The sequence below is a fragment of the Nylanderia fulva genome, unplaced genomic scaffold (assembly GCF_048542155.1).
Source record: "Nylanderia fulva isolate GAGA-0341 unplaced genomic scaffold, ASM4854215v1 Scaffold17, whole genome shotgun sequence".
NCBI classification, from domain to species: domain Eukaryota; kingdom Metazoa; phylum Arthropoda; class Insecta; order Hymenoptera; family Formicidae; genus Nylanderia; species Nylanderia fulva.
This window is the reverse complement of record NW_028189945.1, coordinates 1,864,954-1,887,457: the sequence shown is the minus strand read 5'-3', so window position 1 is coordinate 1,887,457 and position 22,504 is coordinate 1,864,954. Positions and strand designations below refer to the sequence as shown.

Genomic DNA, 22,504 nt, shown 5'->3' with positions numbered 1-22,504 from the left:
AGTGAATATTAAAACATTTATATTAAAATTTTGTTCAAAGAAATAAATTTGCCGATAAAAATACATCTATTTCCTCACATAAAAAAATTGTAGAAAAATACGTAAATTTAATATGCTCTTAAAGTTTTTCTTGATTTTCTAGAAATTGATTTTCCGGCATATAGAGATCTTTATGAATATTTGAATATTTCGCAGTTATTTACGACAATAAAATACATCATCATGTATTGTATATTAATTTTAAATTCAAATTTTCAATCTAAAATTGTTTTACTAAAAAAAAAAACATTACTCATTTAATAGTAGCAGCTAACAATGAGTAATATAAAAAAATATATAACACATTAAGTTTCATATATAAAATTTTAATATTCCATCTTGCGTATTGTGTTAAAAATATCAAAAGCTATAATATTCCAAAAAATTATAAAAATTTGCCTCGTCGTAACTTGTCACAGATTTTATTACACCAAAAATGTCTTTTATTTGTACTTCTACTTTGTTATCTAAGTTTAGTGGGCTTGATTCTAATACTCCACCTTGCGTATTGTGTTATAAATAGTCATCAAAATCTCCTTCATTATTTAAACATTCACAAAACATTTGTACGTACTCAGTAGCACTAATTGAAGCTGAGTTTATCATATTATCATCAAACGCGAGAATATTTTCATGTTGGCTTGATTCTACATTGTCTTCAACACTTATAATGTTATCTGCAGATCCTGTGCTTTCCAGTTGTTGACATTCTCTTCCATCGATTTTTTGGCCAGAGTTTGAACATTTTGTGAAATTATCTGAAAGAACATAATCGTTATTTACATAAATCCTTAATCTTATAAAAATTATATTTACTCTACCTGTAATTTCATTATTTTTATCATTATCCTGTTGTTCTTGATGTTCTTTTTCTTCATCTTCTTTATGAGAATTGAGATCTTCTATTACATCATCTAAAGGGGTAACTTTTTCTTTGTATTTTCCAACACTTCTTCTGTTTTTCGATTGTTCTTCTACTTGTGCTGATATTTCCTTAAGTGTCGTATCTTCTTCAGTTACATTTATAATTACCTTTGGTGTCTGATTAATTGAAGACGTTGCCATTGTATTTTCTTTTGTACAACAATTTGACAAAAAGTCGTTAAATAATTTTATGAAATGTTCACACTGATTATTATACCATTCCTCGTTAATCGTTGAAACATAAATGTTTATGTCGTAAGATGTGCAAAACTCGTGAAATACTTCTTTACATTTATTTCTTATTTCTTTAGTAATGATTTGTATTATTTTATATATTAGTGTAATGCCTCCTGGAATAAACTGTATCTCAAAATTGTCATTTTGCGTAATATCTTTTGTATGAATATCAAGATGCGTTTTGGAACCAGAAACGATTAAAAGCACTTTGTCGCTTACATTTGTTTCCTGTTGACGTTTTTTCACAAGTCTCACAAAATGATTATTGTACCAATCCTTGACAATTTTTTGAATTTCACCACTTGTTGTACATAAATTAGGAATATTTTTTATATCCTTAGCGGTTGTTTGCATTGTACTGTTATAAAAATAAAATGGTGGTAATTTATGGTCATCTGTAATATTTGTACAAAATATAACATTTAGGTAGCCTGTTAATTTTTGCATGTCAATTTTTTTATCGCTTTTCGGTATAAGACTTTTCCAATAAAATTGGGTTTTAAACATAATATAAACGTTATCTCTTTTAATGTCCTTCTTCTTCAATCGGTGCGTGAGCTCTTGAATTTGAAGACGAAATTCCTGTTCTTCGAAAGATTTGAAACAACAATGCAGCCAGTTGTATCTGTCGTTATATGTTTTTAATACGTCATACTCTTCCATAAGTTTTAATCCTTTAGTTTTAAAGTGATCAAAGTGAGTTATATTTCCGGATTCTTTAAATTGTTGGAACCACTTATATAATTCGGATTGTGCGCTTTTCAGTTGTTGACATTCTCTTCCATCGATTTTTTGGCCAGAGTTTGAACATTTTGTGAAATTATCTGAAAGTACACAATCGTTATTTACATAAATCCTTAATCTTATAAAAATTGTATTTACTCTACCTATAATTTCTTCATTATTTTTATCATTATCTCGTTGTTCTTGATGTTCTTTTTCTTCATCTTCTTTATGAGAATTGAGATCTTCTATTACATCATCTGAAGGGGTAACTTTTTCTTTGTATTTTCCAACACTTCTCCTGTTTTTCGATTGTTCTTCTACTTGTGCTGATATTTCCTTAAGTGTCGTATCTTCTTCAGTTACATTTATAATTACCTTTGGTGTCTGATTAATTGAAGACGTTGCCATTGTATTTTCTTTTGTACAACAATTTGACAAAAAGTCGTTAAATAATTTTATGAAATGTTCACACTGATTATTATACCATTCCTCGTTAATCGTTGAAACATAAATGTTTATGTCGTAAGATGTGCAAAACTCGTGAAATACTTCTTTACATTTATTTCTTATTTCTTTAGTAATGATTTTTATTATTTTATATATTAGTGTAATGCCTCCTGGAATAAACTGTATCTCAAAATTGTCATTTTGCGTAATATCTTTTGTATGAATATCAAGATGCGTTTTGGAACCAGAAACGATTAAAAGCACTTTGTCGCTTACATTTGTTTCCTGTTGACGTTTTTTCATAAGTCTCACAAAATGATTATTGTACCAATCCTTGACAATTTTTTGAATTTCACCGCTTGTTGTACATAAATTAGGAATATTTTTTATATCCTTAGCGGTTGTTTGAATTGTACTGTTATAAAAATAAAATGGTGGTAATTTATGGTCATCTGTAATATTTGAACAAAATATAACATTTAGGTAGCCTGTTAATTTTTGCATGTCAATTTTTTTATCGCTTTTCGGTATAAGATTTTTCCAATAAAATTGGGTTTTAAACATAATATAAACGTTATCTCTTTTAATGTCCTTCTTCTTCAATCGGTGCGTGAGCTCTTGAATTTGAAGACGAAATTCCTGTTCTTCGAAAGATTTGAAACAACAATGCAGCCAGTTGTATCTGTCGTTATATGTTTTTAATACGTCATACTCTTCCATAAGTTTTAATCCTTTAGTTTTAAAGTGTGCAAAGTGAGTTATATTTCCGGATTCTTTAAATTGTTGGAACCACTTATATAATTCGGATTTTGCGCATTCCAGTTGTTGACATTCTCTTCCATCGATTTTTTGGCCAGAGTTTGAACATTTTGTGAAATTATCTGAAAGTACACAATCGTTATTTACATAAATCCTTAATCTAATAAAAATTGTATTTACTCTACCTATAATTTCTTCATTATTTTTATCATTATCTCGTTGTTCTTGATGTTCTTTTTCTTCATCTTCTTTATGAGAATTGAGATCTTCTATTACATCATCTGAAGGGGTAACTTTTTCTTTGTATTTTCCAACACTTCTCCTGTTTTTCGATTGTTCTTCTACTTGTGCTGATATTTCCTTAAGTGTCGTATCTTCTTCAGTTACATTTATAATTACCTTTGGTGTCTGATTAATTGAAGACGTTGCCATTGTATTTTCTTTTGTACAACAATTTGACAAAAAGTCATTAAATAATTTTATGAAATGTTCACACTGATTGTTATACCATTCCTCGTTAATCGTTGAAACATAAATGTTCATATCGTAAGATGTGCAAAAGTCGTGAAATTTATTTTTACATTTTTCTCTTATTACTTTAATCGTGAGTCTCTTTATTCTTGATATTTGTTTATTGTATCCTAAAAGAAACTGTACCTCGAAATTGTCTTTTTGCATAATATATTTTGCATCAATATCAGGAAACATCCTGGATCCAAGAACGATTAAAAGCACTTTGTCACTTACATTTGTTTCCTGTTGACGTTTTTTCACAAGTTTCACAAAATGATTATTGCACCAATCTGTGAAAATTTTTTGAATTTCATCGCTTGTTGTACATAAATTAGGAATATTTTTTATATTCTTAGCGGTTTTTTGCATTGTACCGTCATAAAAATAAAATGGTGGAAATTTATGATCACCTGTAATATTTGTACAAAATATAACATTTAGGAAGTCTGTTAATATTTGCCTGTCAATTTTCTGCTCGCTTTTCGGTATAAAAGTTTTCGACCACTGGAATTTTGTTTTAAACATAATATAAACATTATCTCTTTTAACGTTCTTCTTCTCCAATCGGTGCGTGAGCTCCTGAATAACATTTTCAGCAGGTTGTCCGATTGCTTGATTTACTGGACTTTGAGTACGTTCAATATTACTAATAGTATTTCGATAAACATATGCTGCAGCCATTTCATTTTTTGTATGATCACTATCTTGTTTATGACACGTTTCAAATTTTTGTTTAACCGAAAAAAGTATGTTCTTATCATTTCTGTGAGCCTCTTCAACTGACATTATAATTAATATTTAAAGATTATGTTTCACACAAAACTTCGCTTTACTGACTTCAAAAGTTTACTGACTTCGAAGAGAGAAAAAAGAGACTTTGCAAATTTGTGCCACACAATATGAAGTTATCGAAGCAATGAGAATAGTTGTAGAGAGTTGTCGCGGTTATATTTGCTCTTAATAACTTTTCGAACAATCAAACAAGGAAAACAATATCTAACAATCATATATAAATTCACAATAATATTTTCTTATTTACGAATAGCAGTATATATCGGTTAATATATTATACTGATTATTGTGCGTGACGGAAAGCAGGATAAGAAGGTCGGAAACGAGAGAACAGAAAAGCACTGCACTCGACACACACACGTATCTTGAATATTAAATAATATATTTACACTACTAACAAGAAAAGTACAATTATTCAAACCGCACAGAATTTACCAAAAGATAGCCGAGTCGAAAGTATCAGAAAGTATTGTACAATAACCGAGAAAAAGCCGTGTCAAAAATAAAATACTGAGTGTTGCGCAAGCAACGGTAATTAAACGCAAAAAAGACAAGCGATCTTTTTTGGAAAGTAGAAGCACACTCTATTCGCGACGAGCAATCGGAAAGAGCCTCGCGGCCTCTTGAGAGGGTGCTTATATAGTCTCTATTTTCTAGAATATTCGCGAACATTTTTATTATTTCATCGGTAGGTTGAGGGCGAAAGAACATATAGAGTTATTGTTTATTGTGAGATTGACATCGCATTTTGTTATTAACCGAACTATTGTATATCACCTATCGCGCGGCCGCGGTCCTTACTGTTTATTATGATTTTACGTAAGCGCTTATTTTTCGCAGGCACGGAGTATCTGTATACTCTTGCGGCCGAGCGCTATTTTAAATATAATGCAAAATTACGCATGTTACAAAATAATATAAAATAAATTATCCGCATGATGCATGTTGCATGCTAATACTGCATGAAAGATTCTAATGATTTTTTATCCGCAGGTTTTGCACGTTCGAATTTCGAACAATTATATTGTTTATGTTTATACAATTTAAAATGTAACGATAATGTCAAAAGAAAATTATGAAAAAATTGTACGAGGGAACTGCATAATCTGTAAAGGACCTCATTAATTTTTTATTAAATATATACATATAACCACATTTTAAGAGTAAAAATTCGTAAAAATTTATATGCTAAAAATTCAATTTTTTAATTTAAATTTGTTGTCAATATATGTATATGTATATATAAAGTTCTAGCTATAAAGATTTAAGAAGATATATGTAGCAAAAACACAAAAAAAATTTTTAAATACTGGACGTTCAAGAAAAGATTCCAAAAATTTAAATATCTGTAAATTAAATACTACGTCTAAACTGAGAGCTAGCTTACAATACGGGTCCGTTTCTACTGCCAGGCAAAGTGAGGAGCCATGGTTCCGACAGGTGAGAGAGACATCATATTTTTCAACACATTTTTTTTCTTGATACAAAATTCAGTATTGCTATTGTAATTTTTTTAAATTGTGTTTGGATTAATATTTTTTATCTACATTTATTTCGAAAACTAAAATCTCTCCTCTGACGTACAACAAAATTCCGAAGAAATTTTGAAGAAAAGGATGATGAGATAAATACAAAAGATATGAAAAAAAATTAAAAAAGAAACAAGATATCTTTCATTAAATAAGAAATTCTATAAACCTGTACTTTAAATATGCAAAATTATTTATTTCGTAATTATTTTATATTTATCAAGATTTTACATTAAGTGAAAATCAAATCATTTAAACAGATGAAATAAGAGAAATTTTATAATGTACAAATTAAATTATTATATTTAATTATATATATATATATATATATATATATATATTTATATATATATATGTATATATGTATTATATATGTATATATATGTATTATAATATTATTAAATATTATATTTATATTTATTTAATGCAATTGTAATACCTCATTACTTTTAAGAGTGTGAAAACGTTTCTTGAGTTTACATCAATGTGTTAAAAATATCTATCATTTCAAATATTTTATAGCTCATCACGAGTTTTTTAATGTGCATTAAAATATTCAACATTCTGTTTTTCTAACACAAGAACAAACTATATTCTTCTGTTTAAAATAAATATAACGTTTGAATCAATTTGATGTATTTTATTTACTAAATTTGCAAATAAAATTAAAAACATTTTGTTAATATACGTATATATGAATAAATAGAACTAAAAACTATCTACATATTCTCAATTTTAGTGAATATTAAAACATTCATATTAAAATTTTGTTCAAAGAAATAAATTTACCGATAAAAATACATCTATTTCCTCACATAAAAAAATTGTAGAAAAAATACGTAAATTTAATATGATCTTAAAGTTTTTCTTGATTTTCTAGAAATTGATTTTCCGGCATATAGAGATCTTTATGAATATTTGAATATTTCGCAGTTATTTACGACAATAAAATACATCATCATGTATATTAATTTTAAATTCAAATTTCCAATCTAAAATTGTTTTACTAAAAAAAAAAACATTACTCATTTAATAGTAGCAGCTAACAATGAGTAATATAAAAAAATATATAACACATTACGTTTCATATATAAAATTTCAATATTCCATCTTGCGTATTGTGTTAAAAATATCAAAAACTATAATGTTCCAAAAAATTATAAAAATTTGCCTTGTCGTAACTTGTCACAGATTCTATTACTCCAAGAATGTCTTTTACTTGTACTTCTACTTTATCTAAATTTAGTGGGCTTGATTCTAATACTTCACTTTGCGTATTGTGTTATAAATAGTCATCAAAATCTCCCTCATTATTCATAGTATTACAAAACATTTTTACTTCAGTAATAAAAGCTAAGTTTAATTCATCACCAAACGCGGGGATATTTTCATGTTGGCTTGATTCTACATTGTCTTCAACACTTATAATGTTATCTGCGTATCCTGTGCTTTCCAGTTGTTGATATTCTCTTCCATCGATTTTTTGGCCAGAGTTCAAACATTTTGTGAAATTGTCTGAAAAAATACAATCGTTATTTACATAAATTCTTAATTTTATAAAAATTATATTTACTCTACCTGTAATTTCTTCATTATTTTTATCATTATCCTGTTGTCCTTGATGTTCTTTTTCTTCATCTTCTTTATGAGAATTGAGATCTTCTATTACATCATCTGAAGGGGTAACTTTTTCTTTGTATTTTCCAACACTTCTCCTGTTTTTCGATTGTTCTTCTACTTGTGCTGATATTTCCTTAAGTGTCGTATCTTCTTCAGTTACATTTATAATTACCTTTGGTGTCTGATTAATTGAAGACGTTGCCATTGTATTTTCTTCTGTACAAAAATTTGACAAAAAGTCGTTAAATAATTTTATGAAATGTTTACACTGATTCTTATACCATGCCTCGTTAATCGTTGAAACATAAATGTTCATATCGTAAGATGTGCAAAAGTCGTGAAATTTATTTTTACATTTTTCTCTTATTACTTTAGTCATGTTATTCGTTATTCTTGATATTTGTTTATTGTTTCCTGAAATAAACTGTACCTCGAAATTGTCTTTTTGCGTAATATTTTTTGCATGAATATCAAGAAACATCTTGGATCCAAGAACGATTAAAAGCACTTTGTCGCTTACATTTGTTTCCTGTTGACGTATTTTCACAAGTTTCACAAAATGATTATTGCACCAATCTGTGAGAATTTTTTGAATTTCATCGCTTGTTGTACATAAATTAGGAATATTTTTTATATTCTTAGCGGTGTTTTGCATTATACCGTCATAAAAATAAAATGGTGGAAATTTATGATCACCTGTAATATTTGTACAAAATATAACATTTAGGAAGCCTATTAATTTTTGCATGTCAATTTTCTTCTCGCTTTCCGGTATAAAAGTTTTCGACCACTGGAATCTTGTTTTAAACATAATATAAACATTATTTCTTTTAATGTTCTCCTTCTTTAATCGATGCGTGAGCTCTTGAATAACATTTTCAGCAGGTTGTCCGATTACTTGATTTACTGGACTTTGAGTACGTTCAATATTACTAATAGTATTTTGATAAACATATGCAGCAGCCATTTCATTTTTTGTTTGATCACTATCTTGTTTATGACACGTTTCAAATTTTTGTTTAACCGAAAAAAGTATGTTCTTATCATTTCTGTGAGCCTCTTCAACTGACATTATAATTAATATTTAAAGATTATGTTTCACACAAAACTTCGCTTTACTGACTTCAAAAGTTTACTGACTTCGAAGAGAGAAAAAAGAGACTTTGCAAATTTGTGCCACACAATATGAAGTTATCGAAGCAATGAGAATAATTGTAGAGAGTTGTCGCGGTTATATTTGCTCTTAATAACTTTTCGAACAATCAAACAAGGAAAACAATATCTAACAATCATATATAAATTCACAATAATATTTTCTTATTTACGAATAGCAGTATATATCGGTTAATATATTATACTGATTATTGTGCGCGACGGAAAGCAGGATAAGAAGGTCGGAAACGAGAGAACAGAAAAGCACTGCACTCGACACACACACGTATCTTGAATATTAAATAATATATTTACACTACTAACAAGAAAAGTACAATTATTCAAACCGCACAGAATTTACCAAAAGATAGCCGAGTCGAAAGTATCAGAAAGTATTGTACAATAACCGAGAAAAAGCCGTGTCAAAAATAAAATACTGAGTGTTGCGCAAGCAACGGTAATTAAACCCAAAAAAGACAAGCGATCTTTTTTGGAAAGTAGAAGCACACTCTATTCGCGACGAGCAATCGGAAAGAGCCTCGCGGCCTCTTGAGAGGGTGCTTATATAGTCTCTATTTTCTAGAATATTCGCGAACATTTTTATTATTTCATCGGTAGGTTGAGGGCGAAAGAACATATAGAGTTATTGTTTATTGTGAGATTGACATCGCATTTTGTTATTAACCGAACTATTGTATATCACCTATCGCGCGGCCGCGGTCCTTACTGTTTATTATGATTTTACGTAAGCGCTTATTTTTCGCAGGCACGGAGTATCTGTATACCCTTGCGGCCGAGCGCTATTTTAAATATAATGCAAAATTACGCATGTTACAAAATAATATAAAATAAATTATCCGCATGATGCATGTTGCATGCTAATACTGCATGAAAGATTCTAATGATTTTTTATCCGCAGGTTTTGCACGTTCGAATTTCGAACAATTATATTGTTTATGTTTATACAATTTAAAATGTAACGATAATGTCAAAAGAAGATTGTGAAAAAATTGTACGGGAAAACTGAGAACTAATCTGTAAGGTACCTTGTTAGTTTTTCATTAATTGAAATTTGTTTTTAAAAAATACAATTTATTTATTTAATAGCTATGTATTGTTTATTTGATAAATATGAGGAGAAACTGATACTATAATACATGAAAGCTGTGTCTAAAAAATATAAAACTAACATAAATGAATACTTTATGATGAAAAATAATTGTAAAGCAAGAAGTAAAATTTTCTAATGTATAAAAACAAAATGTTATTTATTTTTGTATTTTAACAATTCAAGAATTATTTAATAGTGTGAAGAAAATGATTTTATTCGTGTAATGCAAGTTTAATATATTACTTTTAAAAAACAATAAAAATTGTAATACATTCTCTTTAACTTCACATCATGTTGTATTGTAATTCATTTGGCAAAATAGCAAAAATTGTATATTGTGTCAATTTTAATGATTTATGGTTTAGCAATGAGTAATGTTTTCATGATTCAGATATACTTACTGATATAATTTTTATATCATACAATTGCATTAAACTATATAATTCTAATAGATTAAATAATGTATATTGTATATATTCATAAATTATAATTAACCTATGTGTAAAGTTGTTAGTGTATTTCTAGATTTTCGATTCTTCTAATATCGGAAGTACACGCGATTCGCTGAGAATTCTTTCAGAATCGTTAGCTTGTTAGTAACTCCCGGCGTTATTAATGTACATTAATGCAGCTTACGCAATCAAACTCAACGCGGACATCCCGCGGCGGAATTGAACTCGAATATTAAACGACATAGTTAGATAAATTTGCTTTTGCATACAGCGAATCCGTTCGATCGAACGGTGCACAGCCTTATCCTAACTTAAGCGGCATAATTATAACTTGGTCTCGACGTATTTAAAGCGGGTGCGTGATACTCTACGATAATGTCAAAAGAAAATTATGACAAAAGTGTACACTTCATTTTGAAATAATCTATACATACACATATAATACATTAAAAGCGTATATGGATAATGACTGTCTAACAAAATCTCTTATTAACTATTTGTTAAAATTAAATATATACAAATGTCCACATTTTAAGAGTAAATATTTATCAAAATTTATATAATTTTTTAATTTAAATTTGTGGTTAATATACAATATGTATATGTATAAAATCCTAGCTAAAAATATTTAAAGAGATATATGTAGCAAAAATACAAAAAAAATTTTTTTTAATGTTGGACGTTCAAGAAAAGATTCCAAAAATTTTAATATCTACGTATTACCATAAATAGTACGTTTAAACTAAGAGCTTGCTTACAATACGGGTCCGCCTCTACTGTCAGGCAAAGTGAGAAGCCATGGTTCCGACAGGTGAGAGAGACATTCTTTTCAAGACAATTTTTTCTTAATAAAAAATTTAGTGTTGCTAGAAATCGTAATTTTTTAAAATTGTGTTTGGGTTAATATTTTTTATTCAGATTTATTTCGAAAACTAAAAACTCTTCTCTGATGTTAATCAAAATCTGTACTCTATATGTGCTTAATTATTTATTTCGTAGTTATTTTATATTCATTAAGATTTTACATTAAGTGATAATCGAGTCATTTAAACAGATGAAATATGAGAAATTTTATAATGTACAAATAAAATTATTATATTTAAGAATAATATATAAAATATATGTAATTATTATATTTAATAAGATATATATATATATATATAATATATAATAATATATAATTATATTTTATAATTATATTTGTTTAATGCAAATGTAATACCAGATACCTCATTACATTCATGAGTATGAAAACGTTTCTTGAGTTTACATCAATGTGTTAAAAATATATATCATTTCAAATATTTTATAGCTCATAACGAATTTTTTAATGTGCATTAAAATATTCAACATTCTGTTTTACTAACACAAGAACAAACTATATTCTTCTGTTTAAAATAAATATAACGTTTGAATCAATTTGATGTATTTTATTTACTAAATTTGCAAATAAAATTAAAAACATTTTGTTAATATACGTATATATGAATAAATAGAACTAAAAACTATCTACATATTCTCAATTTTAGTGAATATTAAAACATTCATATTAAAATTTTATTCAAAGAAATAAATTTACCAATAAAAATACATCTATTTCCTCACATAAAAAAAGTTGTGGAAAAAATACGTAAATTTAATATGTTCTTAAAGTTTTTCTTGATTTTCTAAAAACTGATTTTCCGGCATATAGAGATCTTTATGAATATTTGAATATTTCGCAGTTATTTACGACAATAAAATACATCATCATGTATATTAATTTTAAATTCAAATTTCCAATCTAAAATTGTTTTACTAAAAAAAACATTACTCATTTAGTAATATAAATATGAGTAATATAAAGAAAAATATGACACATTAAGTTTCATATATAAAATTTCAATATTCCATCTTGCGTATTGTGTTAAAAATATCAAAAGCTATAATGTACCAAAAAACTATACAAATTTGCCTCGTCGTAACTCGTATCAGATGATTCCATTACTCCAAGAATGTCTTCTAGGTGTACTTCTACTTTGTTATATAAATTTAGGGGGCTTGATTCTATATTTTCTTCACCGTTTATGATGTTATCTGCGGATATTGTGCTTTCCAGTTGTTGACATCCTCTTGCATCGTATTTTTGGTCAGAGTTCGAACATTTTGTAAAATTATCTGAAAGAACATAATTGTTATTTACATAAATCCTTAATCTTATAAAAATTATAATTACTCTACCTGTAATTTCTTCATTATTTTTATTATCCTGTTGTTCTTGATGTTCTTTTTCTTCATCTTCTTTATGAGAATTGAGATCTTCTATTACATCATCTGAAGGGGTAACTTTTTCTTTGTATTTTCCAACACTTCTCCTGTTTTTCGATTGTTCTTCTACTTGTGCTGATATTTCCTTAAGTGTCGTATCTTCTTCAGTTACATTTATAATTACCTTTGGTGTCTGATTAATTGAAGACGTTGCCATTGTATTTTCTTTTGTACAACAATTTGACAAAAAGTCGTTAAATAATTTTATGATATATTCACACTTATTGTTATACCATTCTTCGTTAATCGTTGAAACATAAATGTTTATGTCGTAAGATGTGCAAAACTCGTGAAATACTTCTTTACATTTATTTCTTATTTCTTTAGTAATAATTTTTATTATTTTATATATTAGTGTAATGCCTCCTGGAATAAACTGTATCTCAAAATTGTCATTTTGCGTAATATCTTTTGTATGAATATCAAGATGCGTTTTGGAACCAGAAACGATTAAAAGCACTTTGTCGCTTACATTTGTTTCCTGTTGACGTTTTTTCACAAGTTTCACAAAATGATTATTGTACCAATCCTTGACAATTTTTTGAATTTCACCTCTTGTTGTACATAAATTAGGAATATTTTTTATATCCTTAGCGGTTGTTTGCATTGTACTGTTATAAAAATAAAATGGTGGTAATTTATGGTCATCTGTAATATTTGTACAAAATATAACATTTAGGTAGCCTGTTAATTTTTGCATGTCAATTTTTTTATCGCTTTTCGGTATAAGACTTTTCCAATAAAATTGGGTTTTAAACATAATATAAACGTTATCTCTTTTAATGTCCTTCTTCTTCAATCGGTGCGTGAGCTCTTGAATTTGAAGACGAAATTCCTGTTCTTCGAAAGATTTGAAACAACAATGCAGCCAGTTGTATCTGTCGTTATATGTTTTTAATACGTCATACTCTTCCATAAGTTTTAATCCTTTAGTTTTAAAGTGATCAAAGTGAGTTATATTTCCGGATTCTTTAAATTGTTGGAACCACTTATATAATTCGGATTGTGCGCTTTTCAGTTGTTGACATTCTCTTCCATCGATTTTTTGGGCAGAGTTCCAACATTTTGTGAAATTATCTGAAAGAACATAATCGTTATTTACATAAATCCTTAATTTTATATAAATTATATTTACCCTACCTGTAATTTCTTCATTATTTTTATCATTAATATCATTATCTCTTTTAATGTTCTTCTTTTCCAATCGGTGCGTGAGCTCTTGAATAACATTTTCAGCAGGTTGTCCGATTGATTGATTTCCTGGACTTTGAGAACGTTCAGTAACGTTACGGGCAGTATTTCGACAAACATTATATTCAGCAGCTATTTCATTTATTGTAGTATCACTATCTTGTTTATGACACGTTTCATCAAATTTTTGTTTAATCGAAAAAGTACGTTTCTTAAATGGTAGTTTTCTGTTAGCTTCTTCAACTGACATTATAATTTATATTAAAAGATTATTTTCACACAAAACTGCGCTTTACTGACTTTAAAATTTTACTGACTTCGAACCGAAAGAGAAGAAACTTTGCAAATGTGTGCCACACAATATAAAGCTGTCGAAACAATAAGAATAATTTCAGAGAGTTGTTTCTTTAATATTTGCTCTTAGGAATAACTTTCTAAGCAATCACAAACAAAAATATTATCAAATATATCAACTTAACAATAGTAGTATTTTCTTATTCTTTATGTTTACGAATAGGAATATCAGCTAGGACATTATATTACTTAAACTGTTTAAACTATGATATGATGAAATTTAAAAAGTTATTAACAAATTGTGTGAGCGATCTATGCATAAGAAAATTGATTTTTTTGTTAATTAAAATTTGTTTTTAAAGAGAATCTACATTTGTTTATTTGATAGATTAAATGTAAACTATTTATTTGATGAAAATGAAAAGAAATAAATTTTATCATGAAATGACAATATATGTCTGAAAAATATCATAAAACTGATATAAAAATATCATAAATAAATATTTAAAGTTAAACAATAATTTTAAAAGCAAGAAGTAAAGTCATACTTTCTAATTAATATACAAAATTTTATTGATTTACGTATTTTGATTAGAAAAGAATTTTCAACAATTTGCATGATTTTATTCGTTTAAAGCACACAAGTTTTATATATTACTTTTGAAGGATGATGCAAATTACAACATACCCTTTTTAGATTTACATCGTGTAAATGCCGTCATTGTAAAAGGTGCAAATATTAATATAATATCAAAAAGGGTAATAGGGTTAATAATAATTTCATATCTACCAAATTTATAACAAATGATGATATGTATTCAGTTGTAAAATTTATATAATCTTTCATTTTTATAGTTCTGTTACCGAACTAGAAGTACCTTCATTAAATGTTTAGCGATGTGTAAGATGCGAATGTAAGATAATAATAAACTGATTTTTGTCACTCACAATCTAATAAAGAAGCAAATAATTTGATTGTTTGATAAAATTGTTCGAATGTTGGATACAAAGCGATATTTTTTAAACAAAATGATCGAAACAATCAAACTGGCGCATGTAAAAACATGCGTGATAAAACCTATACATATAATCTAATGTTTGTAATAAATAATTAGTATGACGGATGTCTTTTTCGGGCAGTAAAATGTTTACATTCTCATCATAAGACGAGAAAAATGAAATGCGGGTAATAAAACACTTTAGACACGATTTATCTCAGTAGCAAATGCCTGCAAGAGAATCGAGTCATATTTTGTAACGAACAGAATTCACTCATTGTCAGTATCATTAACGTTCTTATCACCACTGAGAACATAGAAATACTCCCATCCAAAAATCTTCAAAATAGCATTCTCATATTTTTTGCCAAAAAAGTGCGTTTTGTTTCAATTAAATTTCTTATTTAAATTTTTCGATGGCAACAGATATAATGTCAAGCTTAACAAGTTTTGTAAATTGACTTTTATAATTTTCATTATATTAATAGTTTGCAAATTCCGTTGGAAAAAAGTAAAGCGTGCACATAGTTAATTTTTTTATTCATACTTTAAGATATTAAAAAAACTACATAATTTGCAAAGAAATAGTTTTTTTTAAGAAAAGATAGAAATGTTTATAAAAAGAATCCATTTTGGTACTTTTTTTTTATTTGACAATTTTAATTTACAGATTCATGTTTTACGCGCAAAATACAAGTATTGTAAAGATTCGGCAAATTCGGAGAGAACTGAGATCTTCTTCAATATTATCATCTATTATAACTGACAGTCTAAAAAATGCATATATCGTGCATCGTATACAAATTTCTAAAAGAAAGAATGTATAGTATACAAGATAAAATAAATTATATTAAGGGGGGACATACACCCAGAGACATTAAAAAGTAGCTCTATATTTAGAAAAAAAATTTTTTTCAGAGATTATGATTATTAAAATGATATTTTTACTAGTCTATTTTATATGTATATTTAGTAATATAAGAAAATTTTTATTGAAAAATATTAGAAAATATGACAGATATTGCTGCTGACGTCAGATACAATTGCATTTTACAGTATCCAATATGCAATTTTTATGTGATTTATTTAAAATTTAAAACAAAAAGCTCGCTTGATTCTTCTTAAAATGTACTGACAATTTTTGTTTTTGTAGATTTTTTTAAATGCTTTAGTTGTTTTTAACAACTGAAAAGCAATTACACTAAAATATTCGTTTTTATATTTAAATAAGTGTCATTTTGCAAATATTGCGAATTTTAAACATTTGCTGCGACATAAACTAGATTTATCTGTATATTTTAAGAATCAATCAAGTTTTTTGTTTCAGATGAACCATAGATTGCATATTAAATACCGTAAAACACAACAGTATTTATTGTCAACAGCAATATCTGTCATATTTTTAAATATTTTTCAATAAAAAATTTACCTTTATATTATAAAATATACATATAATAGATTGGTAAAACCTTATTTTGATAATCTTAATATTTTCTGAAAAAAAATATTCATAAACCTAGGGCTATTTTCTTGTGCCTCTGCGCACATTGTTTTATTTGTTTTCATTGTCAGAAAAACACCACCGCGACCTTTTCACCTATCAATAATCTATACCTACACAACACCCGCGCGTTTGTCGAGGGAAGTGGTGGGGGAATCTCGCTCGTCGGTGGTGACTTTGCTTGTGCCTTCCTTCACCCAGTCAGTTCGCTTGCGACGTTCGTTCCGGTTGGGTCGCGGCGCCGCTCGTCTGCGAATTTTTCCCTCTCTTTCGTGCAAGATTTCTCGTTTCGAAGTGTCAAAGAAATCTCATTGTCAGTTCCGTGTGTTTTTACTGCGTACCTGCGAAATCAAAGTGCCGGACGCGGATTATACTAGTGCTGTCATTTTTTTCATAAATATACGCAAAACGCACGATCGAAAGATCCTGTTTTTCTCGTCGAAGGAGCAACAAGTGAACACGTGGAAAATTCGCGCCACAAGACCCTACTCGATCTCGCGGGTTTGAGACGTGAGCGACAAATTTCGGAGCTAATTGTAAATTCACGCGAGTGAGAAAAATTCGCGATTGAGATTTCGTGAGATTTTCGCCGGGTGTATTTCACGGAAAAAAATAGTGTGCTCCAATAATCGTCGCTTCTCGAGCCTTCTCGTAATCGGTAAACGCAGGTACAAAAGAATCGCGCGATTTTTGTCGGTGAAAGTGTAATGCTACATATATATGTGACATATCTGTCCGACCTCCGATCTCCGAAGATGCGTTAATGGAAGTGAAATGAGTGCAACATTCGTCGTTTCGAAAAGTTCGTGCTCCGAAAATAGAAGAGGCGCGAGTCGATTCGCCACGTGGTCGTATAATTTTGACAGTAATTAAATAGTGATTGACATATATATCACGTTGTTCGAAACCCTCTCTCTCGATCGAGAAACGACGATGCAATAAAGTACGTATCCGGAATTTCGCACGCGCTTTTCGATGAATGACGGAGAAAGGAGGCGAGATAACGAACGATTCGCGGAATTTTGCTGTCTTTCGCCCATTGAGGGATCCGCAGACTATGTGAGTGTCTTTGTCAATGGTCGCCTTTGTTCGATCGTATCGAGAAACTGCGGGAATTCTCGTGGACCATGACCACCGCTATGAAGAAGGGCAACTTGACGTTATGGAGCATCCTCGCTGTCGCTCTTTTGTTGATCCTTTGCGAACTAAATATCATCCAAGCCGCGCGTGGATTTCGGCATAATGCCAAACAGGGTGAGTCTCTACCTGCTTTCCACCATCACATGCAATTCGATCTTGTCTTTAGACCGATGTTTAGAAATTTCATTCAACATGGACCGAAAAGTTTGTACGTCAATTCGAATTTGACAGATTTGTTCAACAAATTTTTGTACAGCTCAATTTTCTTCATTATTTTTTGGAAGCTTCAAATTTTACTTTAAAAATTGTCTAATTTATATAAATATAACTTTATTTTATATATTATATTGAGTTATTGTTTACGTATTAAAAATATTTTTTGTTTGAAAATAGAATGCTCCAAAATGTCTATAATTTTTTTAAAATGTATTATAACTAATTATTATTTTACTTATTTTAATAATGTTTAGTATACCTAATTCAAAATTATTTTAAAGATTTGTAAATTATATAACCAGCTTTGAATTATAGATTTATATTCTTATCGAAATGGGAATATTATTTTCGGCAGTGTTTTTCTGAAAATAAACCCAAAACAATGTTTTTGCGCGAGCTATTTTCTTATTTTGGAAAAACTTTATCTCACGGAGAAATTTGAGGTCACGAAATAATTGTGTTTCTATGTGTTTGGAAAATTTCGAGCGTGTTGTGCACATTATGTAACTATCGGTTCTCTCTACAATTTTAAACGTGAATAAAACTTGCGATATACTTGTGTTAAACATTATAATATCCCTTAAAACTTAGTATGTCATATTTACGTAATATTGGTATAGTATATAGAAAAATAAAATGGAATACTATACATATATCGTAAATCACAACTCAGTATCGGCGTGTAATTATCTCAAGTGTGTAAATTTCGAATTTTATGACATACTTTAGGCGATATTTTATTTTTTGTTTTATTCAGATTACGATATCTTCGTTGATATTAATGTTGCTTAGATTTGTGTAACAGAAACTTTAGATTACAACTGTTCAACCATATTGAACATTAAGTAAATCGATATAATAGTTCCTGAACATTTTACTACTTGAATTTTGTTACTGGAAGTAAGTCATTTTTCAGAAAATTAATTATGCTTTACATAGCATGTCGCACCTTGCCCGAAATTTTTTCTATAGAAATATTTATATAAAGATTTTATAAAAAGCTTTAAGCCGTATAAAAAGCACGAGAAAATTTCCAATATAATTTATAATAATTTAAATATATACATTGCATCTTTTTTCTTGAATGTCAACAATGTGTATATTTTTATTATTACATTTATATATATTTATATATATTTTTATGTTTAGATAATTATATTTTATTAATGTTCCGCAAAATAATTCCTTGCATTGATACGCAAGTTAATTATCAATACAGTATTAAATATTGCTCCGCATTACACTCTCAAGAATATCCACGCAATTCGCGAGTATGACTCCTACACTGTAAAAAAGTATGTAATATATTACACAAAAATATGTAAAATTACATAAATAATAAGTGTAAAATTACACGATAAATAATAGAAATGTTTACCTTTTCATTATTTATCATGTAATTTTACATTTATTATTTATGTAATTTTACATATTTTTAATGTAATTTTACATATTTTTTTTACAGTGTACGCCGCACTTCGATATTTTCCCGACGAGATTAAATCTCGCGCGATACTTCTCACGTTTCTCCTCGCGATTTAAGTTGCGCAAGTCTCGTTTCCGTAAATCTCGGCTGTGATTTCCGGCGCGACGACGTTGTCGCGTCTCGGAGATGCGCTCGTGTGTGGTCTTCGAAAATATTGTCGAAAATTCCGACGGATCCCGCGTGTGACCTCGTAAAACGCGCGTCTGCCACGAGAATATTAAATCTCAGGACATTCCGCAGTCTTCTTCCCCTTCCTCTCGAAGATGAGGAGACTCTCTTTGCTTTATATTTAGCGACACGACGACGACCGCGTTGAATCCACCGCGCACATAGGACGCATCGCGAGTGTTAACGCAACCCTTTTACCCGTTACTCGAGGACGATCAAAGGCATTCTCTCGGGGATATCGATTCTTTCATACGGCAATATCGCATGGAACGTACGCGCTCGAACGATGAGCAACAAAAATACTGGAGGCATAAGAGAAATGTGTGGAGAAAGAGAAAGAGAGAACGCGAAGAGGGTATCTTTAAAACGTTTCCGGCTGGTGTAATTTAATGTAATTTATTAGCTGACTTTTCGCGCGGAGAATTTATTCATAGACGCGTATAAATAAAAATCAGAATATATCGCGCTACTGAATTTTATTCTTTGATAGTTGACATTTTTAAAGTTGTATATCAACCTTTTTTTTTTTATTTTTCGATACTATTCTTAAATTTTATAAAAATAATTTTTATAATTGTTTTAGTCTTACGTTAATAAATATATATTTTATGTATGAATGAAAAAAATTATAAAATAAAAACATTTTAAGAGATAAGTTAATTCTAATCATTTTATCATTTTTTTCATTCATGCACAAAATATCTTTTTTATTAACGCGCAAATTGAAAAACAATTACAAAATTATTTTTATAAAAATTGAAAGATGAAATACGAAAAGATTTTACGTGCTTCTAAGAGCATTAATTAATTTTTTGCTGTTATTTTGATCGTATCAGTAACGCAAAGATTTAGAAGAGACATGTCTGAGATTTCTTGATACGACAATGTATCATGTTGTTCTAAATTGTCTATTGAGTTTTAATGACGTTCTCTGGAAATACGTCCATTGAGTCGTTTACAAGTTAATTAACAGCTAGTTAACAGTCATAGTTTGATCACCCGGAATAATTAACTTCGCTCTTCATTTTGATCTCTCTTCTCTTTTGCTATTCTACGAATTTTTTTCTTTTTTCTTTCTCTTGAATTTTAAGTAAGTCCTTTTTTGGTCCTTCCAAGAGACAAAATCGCGCGAGAAACACATTTTTAATAACGCTTACGCGATAATAACTTTACGGCGATCTCGCATGGATAAATAAAAATAATGCGCGATAATTAACGTTTGCTGTCTGCTGCCTCCCGATACAAGACGGATCGATCGATCGAACGTGTAGTCGAGCGAACGAGCGAGCCGCCTCCGATTGGATCTTCGAGATATCGAGATCGAGCGTTCGCGCCAACCCGCTCGTTGTGTGTCGCTTCCTGTTTCTGCAATCCGGTCGATCGACTCTCGCACGCCGGCAAAAGAACGGCGAAATTCCATTCCGCAATATTGCGAAATGGTATTCTTCTCTCTTCTACCACACACATGTAGCATAATACAATATATTGCATAATATAATGCGTAAGCTATCGCGTTGCATCTTACAGCTCGTTGCATATTTATGGTCGTATCGGGTTTGTTGAATGGAAAGTCATTTTTGTTTTATTCATACGCTGCTGTAGGTAAAAAATAAAATTTTAAGCATACGAAATACATCTAAAAAAATTTCAAGATTTTTCAATTTACATTATAGAAAATTGTAGAAATTACGAGATTTTAACATTTTATTTTATATTTTACAGAAATTTATTAATAATAAAATCGTATATAAACTTAACATTTTATTAAATTGTACATTATATTTGACAATTTAGTCATTGATAAAAGAATTTACGATTTTATTACAATTTTCATAAAATATAAAATAAAATGTTAAAATCTTGTAATTTCTACAATTATATACATATATGTATTACTGATAATAGTTAATATCTAATCTGTCATAAAAATACAATTTTTATCGTGAAAATTAATGCTCACTATATCATATCTTTCCTCATCGGGTCTTGTTTCCTGTTTGTACGTAATGATTAAACCACCTAAAGCGATATTACACACGCAATCCTTACGAAACGCACTTTATTCTCTGCGTCGCATTGCTATGCAATTTTGTACGCATGTTTAGGTTTTTCAGAAATTCTATAGAATGTTATAACTATATTTTACGCACATAAAATCTTTATATTCCGCAAACTTTCATGCAGTTTATTTTGTAACTTTCTCAATAAATTCGTATAACTCTAATGAGACAAAATTTTTGTGTATTTTAGAAAAACATTAATGAATACCTATTTTTTATGCTTAAGTATAAAAAAAAAGATATTTTGTGCAACTTACACATCCCATCAATTTTCTCATTTATATACAGTATATCTTAAAATTATTCTCTCTCTAATTTCGCTCTCTAATGCTGCTTTACATTTGACACCGTTAACATTGATGATACTCGAATCTGCAGACATTATGTAATTACTTTACGTGCGATTTTCGGGTAATGTCACGCGAGAGGAACGATAATGAAGCGGACTGGCTGAATCGGATGAAGATAAAGGGATAAAGATCGTTTTGCGGTACCCTCGAGTTATCGAGGCGATGGAAGGCGGTAACCGGACTCTATCTAAACGGCGAAGATTCGCCCGAGGGGAGATCATTAATTTAATTAGTTTCGGGGAAAGGGCGGGTTTAATCGTTCGCTCCGATGGATCGACGTGAATGCTCGTTGTTCGCGAGATCCGAAGAGGCGGATGTTTCTGCTTTAACAGCCGCTACGTGCGATCAACGTTTATCTTAAAGAACATTTAACGAGGAAATTTAAAGGAAACCGATGATGTGTCGATGCGACGACATTGGAAATCTGTCTCGATTTATCATTTATCCGTGATTGTTATAACATGGTTTTTGCGATGGAAAATAACTTTCTTT

General features: G+C 29.2%; 4 protein-coding genes across 5 annotated transcripts in view; 1 reads left to right on the top strand and 3 right to left on the bottom strand.

Annotated features, from left to right (window-relative positions):
• Positions 1-363: 363 nt before the first annotated feature.
• Positions 364-5,057, bottom strand: LOC114938217 (uncharacterized). The gene is made up of 4 exons (XM_085481265.1): positions 3,318-5,057; positions 2,088-3,254; positions 861-2,024; positions 364-797 (listed from the first exon to the last, which is right to left on the bottom strand). The coding sequence occupies exons 1-4, from the start codon at positions 4,429-4,431 to the stop codon at positions 553-555; spliced, it is 3,690 nt and encodes a 1,229-aa protein (XP_085337391.1). The 5' UTR covers positions 4,432-5,057; the 3' UTR covers positions 364-552.
• A 2,020-nt stretch (positions 5,058-7,077) lies between these two features.
• On the bottom strand, positions 7,078-9,000 carry LOC114938294 (uncharacterized). The gene is made up of 2 exons (XM_029312168.2): positions 7,545-9,000; positions 7,078-7,481 (listed from the first exon to the last, which is right to left on the bottom strand). The coding sequence occupies exons 1-2, from the start codon at positions 8,656-8,658 to the stop codon at positions 7,249-7,251; spliced, it is 1,347 nt and encodes a 448-aa protein (XP_029168001.2). The 5' UTR covers positions 8,659-9,000; the 3' UTR covers positions 7,078-7,248.
• Positions 9,001-12,162: 3,162 nt separating this feature from the next.
• LOC114938216 (uncharacterized) lies at positions 12,163-13,685 on the bottom strand. Its single transcript, XM_085481264.1, has 2 exons — positions 12,522-13,685; positions 12,163-12,458 (listed from the first exon to the last, which is right to left on the bottom strand). The coding sequence occupies exons 1-2, from the start codon at positions 13,522-13,524 to the stop codon at positions 12,217-12,219; spliced, it is 1,245 nt and encodes a 414-aa protein (XP_085337390.1). The 5' UTR covers positions 13,525-13,685; the 3' UTR covers positions 12,163-12,216.
• A 3,126-nt stretch (positions 13,686-16,811) lies between these two features.
• Positions 16,812-22,504, top strand: part of wb (wing blister) — a 173,671-nt gene continuing 167,978 nt past the window's right edge. The window contains exon 1 of one of the 2 annotated variants that reach the window (XM_029311947.2): positions 16,812-17,846. In XM_029311947.2, the coding sequence (XP_029167780.2) occupies positions 17,720-17,846 (127 nt within the window). In that variant the 5' untranslated portion in view covers positions 16,812-17,719. The remainder of the gene's footprint in view (positions 17,847-22,504) is intronic. The other variant, XM_029311948.2, reaches the window with a different exon arrangement.